Below are 13,516 nucleotides of genomic sequence, written 5' to 3'. Positions count from 1 at the left end.
ACCTCAGCCAGCCAATCACACGCCATGTAAATACAAGAGTACTCCCATTTTGTTTGACCAATTACTGGCCTGTTTTATCACCTCCATGTAGTATGAGGGACAACACATTTTGAGCACCATCAACACATTGGCCTCAATTCACGGAGCTTTATCAAACACCTTATCAAACGTTTGATAATTTACCTCATGGGTAAAATCTAATTTTGAATCCACTAAGGTGTTATATTTCTATCGAATGTTTTATCGATAAAACGTTCAATAACTCTTTAACACCTTAGTGAATTCTAAATTAGATTTTACCCATGAGGTAAATTATTAAACGTTTGATAAAGTGTTTGATAAAGCTTCGTGAATTGAGGCCATTCTTTGTGTAGGTAAGCACTCAAACTATGTTGAAGTGGTAAAATTTACCAATTCTTGGCCAATCATTGGATATGTGCACCAGGCTTAACACCCGGCTGACAAGATTTAACTGATGCATGTTTGTTGATTTGCTGTCATTAGTTGACAATAGATGGAATATAATAACAGGAACTCACTTCCTTTGTCATTCTCAACACAGGAAGTGTGGCCACATTTAATATTTTCATCAACTTCTGCGAGCTAATTTAAGAGATGCTAGACAAGCAATGTTCAGAAATATCTACCAGCGTTTCACGTACAACATGACCAAAACAGGAACAGCCAGTGCTCAAGGAATAAACTGCTTAAAATATAAAAAGGGAACTTAGCAGCACGGACGCTACAGCCATATCAAGAGAAGGCTGACAAATGTATTATCTTTTAAACAATGCAGATTGCCTGGCTGTTCTGCTGATCCTCAACAAGCATGCAGATCAAGGTGTTTCTGACTGAATTATGACTGGATTAGTGGCATGCTAGTTTCAGGTGTGTGATTCAGACACTACTGCAGCCAGGAAGATCAGCAGGACTGCCAGGCAATTGGATTTGTTTAAAAGGAAATAAATATGTCAGTCTCCATATGGCTGTCCGTTCATCACAGGTTCATTTTAAAGGACAAATGAAGCAAGGGGGATGTAGAGGCTGCCATATTTATTTCCTTTTAAGCAATACCAGTTTCCCGGCTATCCTGCTGATCCTCTGCCTTTAATACATTTAGCCGTAGACCCTGAACAAGCATGCTGCATATCAGGTGTTTCTGACATTATTGTCAGAACTGACAAGATTAGCGGCATGCTTGTTTCTGGTGTGATTCAGACACTACTGCTGCCAAATAGACCAGCAGGGCTGCCAGGCAACTGGGATTGTTTAAAAGGAAATAATTATGGCAGCCTCCATATTCTTCTCACTTTAGGAGTCCTTTAAGCATACTAAAAGCGTACTTCATCTGACATAAGATAAAGATGGTTGTGTACCCATATTTATCTTATCATGTCAGTTCAAATAATTTAATTCCTGCTAATAATTTGGCCTCTCTCTACTTCTTTTGCATTGCAAGACTTAATAAACTAGTGTTTTATCCAAGTAAATGAGGCAGTCTTACACCAAGGGCTTTCCAAAAAGTCAATAAAAGCCAAAACACTTCTGTATGACTTCAGAAACATTGCTGATAACAAAACAGGGCTGTAAAATTCATACAGTTTTCCAGTTCTCGTGGGCCGCACACATTTTTGGCACAGCTCAATTAATTGATGAGACTGAAAATCCTCTATTATTTCCTTTCATTGCTTTTTACATAAACGTGTCCCTGGGTGGTATTCCCTTCACATTCAGAACACACACACCTTGAGACCACACACACACACACACACACACACACACACCACACACACACACCACGCACACACAGCACGCACACACAGCACGCACACACACACACCACACACCACACGCACACACACACACACACCACACGCACACACACACACCACACGCACACACACACACGCACACGCACACACACACACACACGCACACACACACACACACACACCATGGGGCCTACTCTGGGGATCCAAGACTGTCAACCCCCTATGTGGCTGGTAGAACACACCTTCCTACCTCCGACCCCCCCTGTCTCTTCTGTTCTACCTGGGAGTCACACAATCTATGCTGCATACCTCCTTTTCCCGATCACGTGACAAGCATGCAGAGCCAGGGGTAAGCAGCATAGAGCGTGTGGCTGTCAGGAAGTTCAGAAGAGACCCAAAGCAGTGCTGGAGCAGGTAAATATTAATCTTCTCCACTGCCCTATTCTGCAGAAGGGGGAGGAGCTGACCCCTAGAGTTGCTATACCACTGTTTGAGACTGTTTAAAAAATGTTAAATCCTGATTAAAATTTTAACCGCAACTTAAGGTGGCCATACACTGATAGATTTGCAGTAGATTTGACCATCAGATAGATTTTTGTCAGATGCCTGTGAAGTCCAATCTGACAGGCATCTGATGTAACACACTAGGAACAGATTTCCAATAGATTTCAGAATGAAATCTATTGCAATTCGATCTAAATGCATTATTGGACCATTAGATGTAATGCAACTCTATAGGCCATCAATCTGCTGCCAGCAGCAGACCGACCTAGATTTTCCATCCTGTCAGATAGAACAAATTGATTGAAATCGGCCGCTGATCGATCGATAGATTTGATCGATTTCTGATCGATTCCATACAATTGATCAATGGCTGAAATCGACCAGTGTATGGGCCCCTTTAGACTATGTTTTAGATTTTGGCCCATTACATGACCCTGCTCTAGCGGCTGCAAAGCACACCGCGCTACAGGATACAGTGGGAGGGATGGGGCGGGGCATCTAGTGGAAGAGGTAAAACCACAGAGTGAGAAGCCACACCCCTGGTCTGCATCCTGACTTTTTGTTCATAGACAGCAGGTAACGTCAGTATTAATTAAAGCTGCCAGTGTGAATTGGAAGGAAACTAGTCTATGGTGAAGAACTCTCTGTTTCCAGACATCCTAGGTAGAGGGCCCAGTTCATTCTTTCCATGAACTTTAAGGGACAACAGTTAACTCTACTTACAAATGCAGCTTTAAAGTGGAACCGTAACCAAGGATGGAACTTCATACCAATCAGTAGCTGATACCCCCTTTCCTATGAGAAATCTTTACCTTTTCTCTAAAGGGGAGGTCTGTATGGCTGATATTGTGGTGAAACCCCTCCCACAGTGTGATGTCATGACTATGGTCCTGACAGTTTGCTTTCTGTGAGTCTCGTTGCATTGTGGGAAATAACGGCTTTTTCTAACTGCAAAGCAACCGGTATCTTCCTCTGTGCACATGTATGTCTATTAAAAAAACTACTTTTTAGCCTATCGCATTATTAGGGGGTGTGGTTATAGATAATGGCAGTTGGTGCTGTCTGTTTTTTTTCTTGTCTGCCAGTAGTAAAGATGATGACGTGCAGCCTGATTGTGGATCACTCATTTCTTGATTTCTATTTTTTAATGTCTCACTTCGCAATGTTTTTATTTATTTTACCCTCTTTATGTCCCAGTTATACAGTGATTAGCATTACATATTCGTAAAACTATTATGGCCAGGCAGAATATTGCCTCATTTCCTGGGTGGGGTTTCCGACGCAGCTGCTGCGCCGCTTGGGGCACTCAGATGAGATGTAACTGTATTGTTATTGATAATGGTGCCAACAGACATGAGACAGAAATCACCTGAGCTGGCTTATCTTCCCTGTGTGGCGGACATCAGTAGGTTAGTTGCATTTAATGTTTTCCATTGCTATTGTTTTAATTCTCCTCCTTATTTTGATCTCTGTTGTGCAGGTGCCAGTCATTCCCGTCATCATGTCTTCCTATAAGGATTTCTACAGTAAGAAAGAGAAAAAGTTTACGACAGGTGAGTTCCTATGTGGGGCTGGACTCTCACTGGGAGATCTTTAGCAGAAATATAAACTTAGTGGCCAAAAAAATTTGAGACCCCCTCTAATAACAAGTTGGTCCACCTTTAGCAGCCGATATTCTTCTTGGCACGGACTCAACCAGATGCTGAGAACGTTGCTGAGGAATGTTGGCTTCTGCTGACATAATGGCAACTCTAAGTGGGTCACATTGGATGGCGGTGTTTCCAAGCTTAGAGGTGATCTTTCGACTTCTTCCCACAAATGCTCAATAGGATAGAGGTCAGGGGACTGAGCTGGCCATGGAAGCAGGTTACACTCTGATTGATGTTTCTCAAACGGATTTGAGACTGATCGAGCACAGTGGCAAGGGCTCACAACAAGTGACTTTTTTCTGTGATACCAAAGGCACTCTTGATGGTCTCCTGCTGCAGAAGCCCATCCTTTGCAAAGTTGGTCTTGTTGTGCGTTGGGATATGCTTGGTGATGCACATGTATTAAATTAAGCTGCAATTTGTTGTGTTGTTGCGGACTATGGGCTTGATTCACCAAACCGTCATAACTGATATCACGGTCGCACTAGCATTTGTTTTTGCGCGCAAATGTGAATTTTAGCGCGTTTGCGTGCAAAAATTCGCAATTGCATTCTAAAAACGTTACTCAAAACGCTAGCGTGACCGTGATATCACAGTTTAGTGAATCAAGCCCTATGCGTGCTACTCGCCTTTCACCTCTCTCGTTCAGCAGCCTTTTGCGACTAGAATAGTCTTTATCGCTTGAAGTTTTTTTTTCTCAGCTGCCGCAAAACCCCTGAGATACTGTTGGGTAAGAAAATCCTAAAGGAGTTGTTGTTTCAGAGATGTTGGCACAAGCTCTTCCTGCACCATTTCTGTCTCCCGTGACAACTACGTCGTCCAAACCTGAGCATTTCCTATTGGATCTGTTCTGAGGTGTAACCTGGATTTATATGTATTTGAATTACAACATAGGGCTCTGTTGAGAAGTGTGTGTCCAGAGGGGCTATCCAAGCTGTCTAAAGCAGTGGTTCCCAACCTTTTATGAGGTATCGCCCCTTAGGGGAAGACGACTCACCCCTGTCGCCCCCCTTCTCTTAGTACGGTATACCCTTACGCCAGGTGGTGGTGCCAGTGGAGGGGGTAGCGCTGTGACCTTGCCAGCTAAAAATAGCTGGTGACTCAACTACTTTGCGCCAATTCCCTTACCGGTGTAATGTCAGCTATTGCAGCCCCGCTTGTTGTGCAGCCCCGCATGCGCAGTAGGAGCCTGCGTCCCATTAAATTGTGCAGCCACGTCCTAAATATCTCCGCTTCAGCACCACGTACACTCCCGAAATTTTCAGGGGAGGGAGGGGACCCCCAGATCTAGCTCTGTGCCGAATTGCAGCCCCGAGCCCCGCTGGTTCCCGAGACTGATTGCAGCAAACCTATCTCGAGAACTAGCGCGGCTCGGAGGCTGCAATTCGACACAGAGCTAGATCTGGGGGTCCCCTCCCTTTCCTGAAAATTTCGGGAGTGTACGTGATGCGGAAGCGGAGATATTTCAGGTAAATAATATCTAACTTCCCACTGAGCATGCGCGATACTCAGTGAGGAAGGCTGCTTCCGGGCTGCAATATCTGACATTACACCGGCGCGTGACCAACGAGCTCTGAGGAATTACGCAACTCTATCATGCACACTTGCATATTTTATACAGATCATATTTTTTGCCCATAATTTTCCTAAAAACGACTGCGACACTTTATTTTTTCTGCATTTTCATACTGATTTCCCCCCTGTCGCCCCTCACAAATTTACCGCCCCCCTTAGAACCCAAATCGCCCACCTGGGGGCGAGGAACCACTGGTCTAAAGTTTCCATATTACACAAGCTAAGCTTACTAGGGACAGTTCTGAGGACACCTAGTGGTAAAAATAAAAAATTGCATACAAAAGTAAAAAAAAAAAATTGAAACTACATTTTACACACTTTCAATTTAATATAAATAAATAAATGCCTCCTGCCCCCCCCTCCCCCCCCCCCTTCATACTTACCAAAATAAAACACCAGTAAAAATAATAATAATAATATGACAGCATATAAAAATAAAAAAGAAACAGTTACGTAAGGGACTCCACTTTTTTACTGTGTATGTCATTATGTTATATTACTGTTATATTTGCATATATGGGCTTGTAATTAGTGACGGATGCAAAACTGAAAAAAATGCACCTTTATTTCCAAATAAAATAATGTCGTCATACATTGTACTAGGGACATAATTTAACCACTTCACCACTGATGGGGTTTTACCCCTTGAGCACCAGAGCAATTTTCACCTTTCAGCGCTCCTTCCATTCATTCGTCTATAACTTTATCATTACTTATCACAATTAAATGAACTATATCTTGTTTTTTCCGCCACCAATTAGGCTTTCTTTAGGTGGGACATTATGCCAAGAATTATTTTGTTCTAAATATGTTTTAATGGGAAAATAGGAAAAATGTGGGAAAAAAATTATTTTTCAGTTTTCGGCCATTATAGTTTTTAAATAATGCATGCTAGTGTAATTAAAACCCATGAAATGTATTTGCCCATTTGTCCCGGTTATAAAACAGTTTAAATTATGTCCCTATCACAATGTTTGGCGCCACTATTTTATTTGGAAATAAAGGTGCATTTTTTTTCAGTTTTGCGTCCATCCCTAATTACAAGCCCATAGTTTATAAAGTAACAGTGTTGTACCCTCCTGACATAAATATTTAAAAAGTTCAGTCCCTAAGGTAACTATTTATGTATTTTTTTTAATTGTACATTTTTAAAAAAAATTTAATTACAAAAAAGAAAAAAAATGGGGAGTGTGAGAGGTAATGAGTTAATTAATGTAGTTTTACTGTTTGGCCACAAGATGGCAACAGTAACTTTTTGTTTAATGCGACCTCCAAGCGTCCTTCCGGACGCTTGGAGGAAGTACTAGGAGGCTGGGAACAGGTTTTTTTTCACAATGATTGCGCTGCTTATCGGAGAAGCAGCGGATCATTGCGGGGCTTAGATCGACAAACGGGAATGGAGTTTCCCGTTCATTGATCTCCGAACGAGCGGCGTGTTTACCCGCGGGAGTGCACACTAGAGCGAGCGGGAGCGCGGGCAGCAGCGGGAGCGCGTAAAGTACGGATTTCTCCGTCCCTGGGGGTTAAAGGATGGAAAAAGGGACGGAGAAATTCGTACGGGCGGGGGTAAAGTGGTTAAATATTGTAATAACCGGGACAAACGGGCAAATAAAATACGTGGGTTTTATTCACAGTAATGACAGAAAACTGAGAAATAATGAATTTTTTCTATTTTTTTCTTATTATTCCTGCAAAAATACATTTAGAATAAAATAATTCTTAGCATAATTTACCACCCAAAGAAAGCCTAATTGGTGGTGAAAAAAAAATTAAGGTATAGATCGTTTTGTTGTGATGAGTAGTGATAAAGTTATTGGCGAGTGAAAGGGAGGAGCACTGACAGGTGAAAATTGCTCTGGTCCGTTATGCTGGGAATACACCATACAATTTACTGTTAGATTTACCTGCCAGATAGATAAAGTTCAACATGTTGGAAATGTAACTATCTTACGATCTATCTGCCGAGCAATCAGGCATTGTTCTACTCAGCAGGAGATAAACAGAAGACAATGCACCAGAGATAATGACCTGTCTCTACAGAGAATAATCTAATTATGCATTCTAACAGAAAATCTAACAGAAGATTGATAAGATCCAACCTGTCCGATACCCTGACGGATCGATACTGCGCTCGATACTGGCGGGGAGAACAATGGGAGAAACAAGTGGCTGATTAGCAGCCGCCCACGGGGATGCGCCGGCATCGAGCCAGCGGCTCGATCAGGCAGATAATCTATGCCGTGTATACCCAGCACAATGCTGGGCATACACGGCACGTTTATGCACCGGAATCCAGCCAGCGCGTCACTACTCGTCCGCGCATGCGCGCGGATCGATTCCCGCTCGTCCCCGCGGGCACTTCCTTCTCGGCGCTTATCAGCGCTTCGTTTTTGCCTATTGTCCACCTGCGGGGATCGAGCCGGGAATCGATCCACGCAGTGATCGGACATGTCGGAAATTATCAATCGAGCCATCAGCGGCTCAATTGCTAAGAAGAATCTGGGCCGTGTATGCCCAGCATTAGGGTAAACACCCTTGGGACTGAAGTGGTTAAACAAATCAGTTTCCTCCCCGTTATGCATTTCAGCATGTGACATCTGTGATGGCCCAATTGTATGGACAAATGTCTGTATGTCTGCTATTGTGAGAACATGGGGGTGTATCCAGAGAGACTGAGTCACTGGTAACATAATATGTTCTAATTCAGTCAGTTTAATATGTTGTGAAAGGTCAGCGTGGTTGTGAAATAACACCAGACAGAGGTGTAGGTCTAGTAACAAATACTAACCATTCATCCCACTGTGCAGCAAATACAATCCAAAATTTAATAGTAGCAGAATTTCTCCCTCAAAAAACAAAAAACAGATCAAATGTAGATTTCCGAGTGCACTATTGTTCATAGACCACTGTCTCTTTATTGCACAATTTCCCCCCGAGGACCAATCAGAGCGGTCCTCTCTCATAGGCATCAGCCTATGAGAGGGGATTGTATGGCGAGCCTCTCCAGGGGACGGCCAAGTGACAGGGCTGTCCTCCGCTCTGTTACTCAAGTGAGGATGCATCCCCGCTAATCTCTGCCCACCACTCTAGACGCTTTTCGGCGTTAGGTGGCCCTGGGGCTGCCACCTTCCCGACGCCTATCAGCATTAGGTGGTCTGGAAGGGGTTAAGCAGAATATTGTGTGTAAAGTCTTACCACACGATGACTGGAGCAGAATGCGTTGCATTATGTTCTACTCATCATGCAGAGATTTACGCACGTTATTTTGCCTAATGCAGTTTCATGCATACACCCCGTAGTGTGATACTGTCTATTTGTAACTCTGTAAAAAAAGTAAAAACTTGCATACATGTTGTGATACAAGACATAGAGTTTATGTCCAGGCTGCCCCCGGGATTGGCGCTGGGCTCACACGTGATTACAGCAGACATGACAGTGCAGTTCCTATAGAGCTCAGTGGGGAGGAGGGCTGGCGATGCATATGTTACGGCCAGAACCCGAAGTGTGGCCACTTCTAGTTCTGGCCGGCCACTTCGGGTTCTGGCCGGCCAATGCGCGAAGTGGCCGCAGCGCAGCGGCCAATGTTAGAAATGGAATGTTTCCTTTTAATATTAATATAGTTTTCCGGCCGTCTCTGGCCAAAATGTAGCAAAACAGTTCATTCATTGAATGAAATGAAGCTGGCGGCTCCGCCTCCTCTCCTCCGCCCCTGCCTCTTCTCTCTCTCTCTCTCTCTTCTTCGGGCAGCCGGCGGGGACACGCGTGTCCCCGAGAGTCGTTCGTGGCGCCAGGAAAGCAGAGCGGGGAGGCTGCAGACATTGCTTCTGCCAGCACCCGCTCTGCAGGGACGAACGACAGGATTGCCTGCCGCGACGAACGACTCTGGGGGGGACACGCATGTCCCCCGCTGCCAGTATCGGGGAGAAGAGAGAGAGGCAGGGGCGGAGGAGAGGAGGCGGAGCAGAAGCCCGGGCGGCTTCATCCTTCTACATTGCCGCCAGCTTCATTTCATTTAATGAACGAACTGTTTTGCTACATTTTGGCCAGAGACGGCCGGAAAACTACATTCATAATAAAAGGAAACATTCCATTTCTAACATTGGCCGCTGCGCTGCGGCCACTTCGCGCATTGGCCGGCCAGAACTAGAAGTGGCCACACTTCGGGTTCTGGCCGTAACATATACACCATTTCAAGCAGGAGAAAAAAAAAAGTAAGGAAGGAAATGACATCAGGATTGGCTTCAGCCAGAGGCAATAAAGACAGAAAATGCCTGGAACAGTTTTCTCTTTATTTACTATCTAATATTCACTGAAATCAAAATACGGACAGTACAATATATCTTATGTAAGTAGAGCAAGTATTTATCTACTTATATATGTGCTATTGTTTTCCTGGGATAGTGTGGCTGACCCTGCTGCTTTTAGGGGAGAAGCTTACAATCAACATAATGGCCCATATGCAATTCACTTTTTCTCCTAGGTGATATTTTTAAACTTATCAATAAAATGTCCTTTTAAGCCACCAGCAAGCAAGAAAATACTCAAAATAATTTTGATAGTACTATCTCACCTACTTTTTGGTACTTTTTTAGTTGAAAAGAGCTGGAAAGTTATTTTAAATCTAAGATGAAAAATTATCTCCTGGGAGAAAAGTCAGGTGAAAAAGTGAATTGCATATGGGCCAATATATCCTTTCTATATAGTATTTATTCCTTTCTAGTACATTGGAGTGATATCACAAGCCAATATCAAATATGGTTTTGTCCCCTTGAAAGTCGCATTGATTTTTTTCCCCTTGTTGTTATTTTATTATTTCTCTTAGAGATATTGACTAGTGTTTGGCCACTATGACACATTATCGGAGATCATGATCAAGCAGGGGCGTAACAATAGCCATAGAAGCTGCTATGGGGTCCTGGAGCAGAGGGGGCCCAATACTTGATGTATTCACTATTAACTTTCTTGTGTTTCTCCCCCCTCTCAGTGCCCAAAAACGATATGCATTGCAGATTGTGCGAGAATATAAATTGCCAGCTAACTCCTATCCATAGGGTAGGGGCAGGTGGCGCAGCTAAAGAGTGCCTACATCTGAGGACCCCATGAAAGTTTTGCTATGGGGCCCCATAATCTCTAGCTACACCACTGTGATCAAGCGTTATATCGAGACAGTATTATAGAATAGAATGCTATTGCCCCAAAGCTATTCTGTCCTCTATATTCTAGGTTCTTAACATGCGGTACGCGTACCCCAGGGGGTACTTCTGATGGTCCCAGGGGGTACTCAGGCTTGATATACTTATCCAAGAATAACAAATTTAGAGTTGTAGAAAATGATAAATCTTAAACACCAAATTCATTTTGTAGCTAATTAAAAGCAATAGTAAATGCTTGGAAATTGTTTAGAACCAATTATAATGTACTACGATTAAATATATATATTTGTATAGGGGTACTTGTGGTAATGTTAACTATGCTAGGGGATACTTGGTGAGTACAGGGTTTAAAAAGGGGTTCATACCAATAAAATGGTGAGAAACACTTTTCTATATAACGTATGCCTAATCTTGTTGTCTTTCAGGGAAATGTACGGTGCAGATCCTCCCAGGGGTGCCCACCAAAGGCCTGTGTGCAGACGACGTCCCGGCCCTCTCCGACAAAGTCCGAGAAATGATGCTCGAGAGTTTAATCGAAATCTCCAGCGAGCGCCCAGGGAAAGAACCTGGCACTGGACACTGATCCCCCATCTGCCATCCTTTTACTGTCATTGTCGGCCAGTGAGCACCCCACATTCTGGAGAGGCTCGGAGGAGGGACCTGTCTAGAGAGAGAAGAGAGAGAGAACAACGCATTCCACATCAGTCCTTCACAAACAACCACATGGTGCTTGACAACTAATAATACCGCAAACCAAGGAGTGCATGAAATAATTTTATAACGATGCATTGCGTAAACCACATCATGGCGGGCTTCACGGCGTTGGGTCTGGCTTAATAATAAGGCCACCATGGAAAGAAGACCATCGGATGGTCAATGATGGATTTAACGGATGTAGAATTTTTAACTGGAAAAGCATGTCCAGATTTTGTTAAAATACGACAAAATAATGTGGAAAGCAAAGAGCATGGGAGGATTGGCCAGAAGATATAGATATATGCTATTGTGTAGCATTGAAAGCAGACCATACATTGTAACCCAATACAACTCAATCTGTACATAACGTTCCCGAATGTGCTAGCGCTCCCTATCTACTCCAGATATTAATTGCATTTTCCTGAGTAGTAACGCTTGCTGGAGCAGCCTGTTATAGAGTGAGTTTGATGCCCGATACCTTTCTCCATCTCGCACAGCTTCCAAAATCTCACGAGACAAACAGATCGGCACGTTCCAAATTGTTCTTACCAGTATACTCTCCAGTCTGCAGGCAGCCACATGCAGTAGGTGGAGCCAATCAATCCCCTCCCAGAAACAACACATAGGCAGCTGCATGCAGTGGGTGGAGCCAATCTCTCCCCTCCCAGAAACAAAACATATAGGCAGCCGCTTGCAGTGGGTGGAGCCAACCTCTCCCTTCCCAGAAACAATCGTTTTACTTGTACCCAATTTACATAAGGCAGCCGCCATAGTATAAGAATGCCTTGTTTTCATGCATGGTCTGCTTTAAGAATTGGTAAGGGTGTAGGGTGGTTAGCTGACCTGGTTGGGGCAATACATGTAAATACTCATTTGCAAAAGGAAAATGGTTGAGGGATTTTAAGGGAATTATGTGGTCTACAGTTCTTCATGAACGAAGGGTGGTCCAGAACTGATCAGCTTGGAACAGAGTCACCAGAACGCAGGAAACCCAACCAGCCAACATTCCATTTCTCGGAGGGAGTTGGAGGTTCTTCAGTACGACAGAGGCGGTGTAATTAATTTATGAGGGGGTGCCTTACTCTACTATTTATATTTATTTATGGGAGGCAAAGTACTGGTCTCCACCTCTTTCCTTGACGGCTCTTCAAGGTCTCTGCCGTCGGCCTACTTCTCTCTCTTCTCTCTCTCTTTCAGTCTCAAGCAACTGTTGCCAGGAATTGAGTAGGTCAGTTATTTATGGTCCAAGACATTTACACCCTAATTAACTATCCTCTACAGCCTTCCGTCAAACTATATGGACTTAAAGCAGGGGGCAACAACCATGGAACTGATCTGCCCCGTGTGGCCTCTTTCCCAGGAAGCCTTCCCATCTCCTCAAGCTCCCGTCACTCCACAACCGCCGACCCGCGACTTTTCACCTCTTCCCAGATTCTCGTCTCGTGGCCTGAGATTTTCCATGTTTTTTATGTTACACTCCAGCCAGCCCGAGTCCTTCGTTGTGTCCATATCTGCCTCCCCTTTCCACGCCTTTCTGGTGTACTAGTGCAAGGCGTGGGAGAACTACATGTGCCAATGTATTCGTAGCTGTGGATTAGGGGGAAGAGGAGGTCATGTGGGTATGACGTGGGTTGGGATGTTGCGTGCGCGGGAGGGGGCATATTAATCTCCTGTCCTGTAAATGTGAAAAAGCATTGCACAAATTTTTCTGGGTCATCGGAGTCCTGTGCTTTATTTCCACTAATGTTCCACCACACTTGGACAACAAAGGCGTCTCAGAAGAAACCTGGATTGGGAGATGTATAAAGGCTGCCGTTACTGACAACACATAGCTAATTGGTGCTGTATTGCTGGTGCCTGATCTTTTTGGAACAGAACATCTTGGACCAGCTTAAAGAGAGCCGGAGCCAGGCTTAAAAGTTATAGAAAGCATGCTACCTGACCGGGATAGTGACCAGATCAAATAGCGTCCATTGCCGCCTCTCCACACTGCTCCTATTTGCAGCAATACTTATGTTTCGCTTTTGTGACCTTTGGGGCACGACGCTGCAGAAGCAGCTCTGTGCTCTCCTCTGTTGGCACAGAGCACTGATTGGTGTGGAGGGGGCGGGGGACAGACACGGGAGAGCCTGTAAGAAGGCTCAGGCAGGAAAGGGGCGTTACGTAG

General features: G+C 44.2%; 1 protein-coding gene across 7 annotated transcripts in view; it reads left to right on the top strand.

The window, feature by feature from the left end:
• Positions 1–13,065, top strand: part of AGPAT1 (1-acylglycerol-3-phosphate O-acyltransferase 1) — a 107,945-nt gene extending 94,880 nt beyond the window's left edge. For all 7 annotated transcript variants that reach the window (XM_068250309.1, XM_068250308.1, XM_068250307.1 and 4 more), the window contains 2 exons: positions 3,757–3,829; positions 11,079–13,065. In XM_068250309.1, coding sequence (XP_068106410.1) covers positions 3,757–3,829; positions 11,079–11,236 — 231 coding nt within the window. In that variant the 3' untranslated portion in view covers positions 11,237–13,065. The remainder of the gene's footprint in view (positions 1–3,756; positions 3,830–11,078) is intronic.
• Positions 13,066–13,516: the final 451 nt, after the last annotated feature.

This window comes from Hyperolius riggenbachi, chromosome 8 (genome assembly GCF_040937935.1).
Source record: "Hyperolius riggenbachi isolate aHypRig1 chromosome 8, aHypRig1.pri, whole genome shotgun sequence".
Taxonomy (NCBI): Eukaryota; Metazoa; Chordata; class Amphibia; order Anura; family Hyperoliidae; genus Hyperolius; species Hyperolius riggenbachi.
This window is presented reverse-complemented; position numbering and strand designations above follow the sequence as displayed.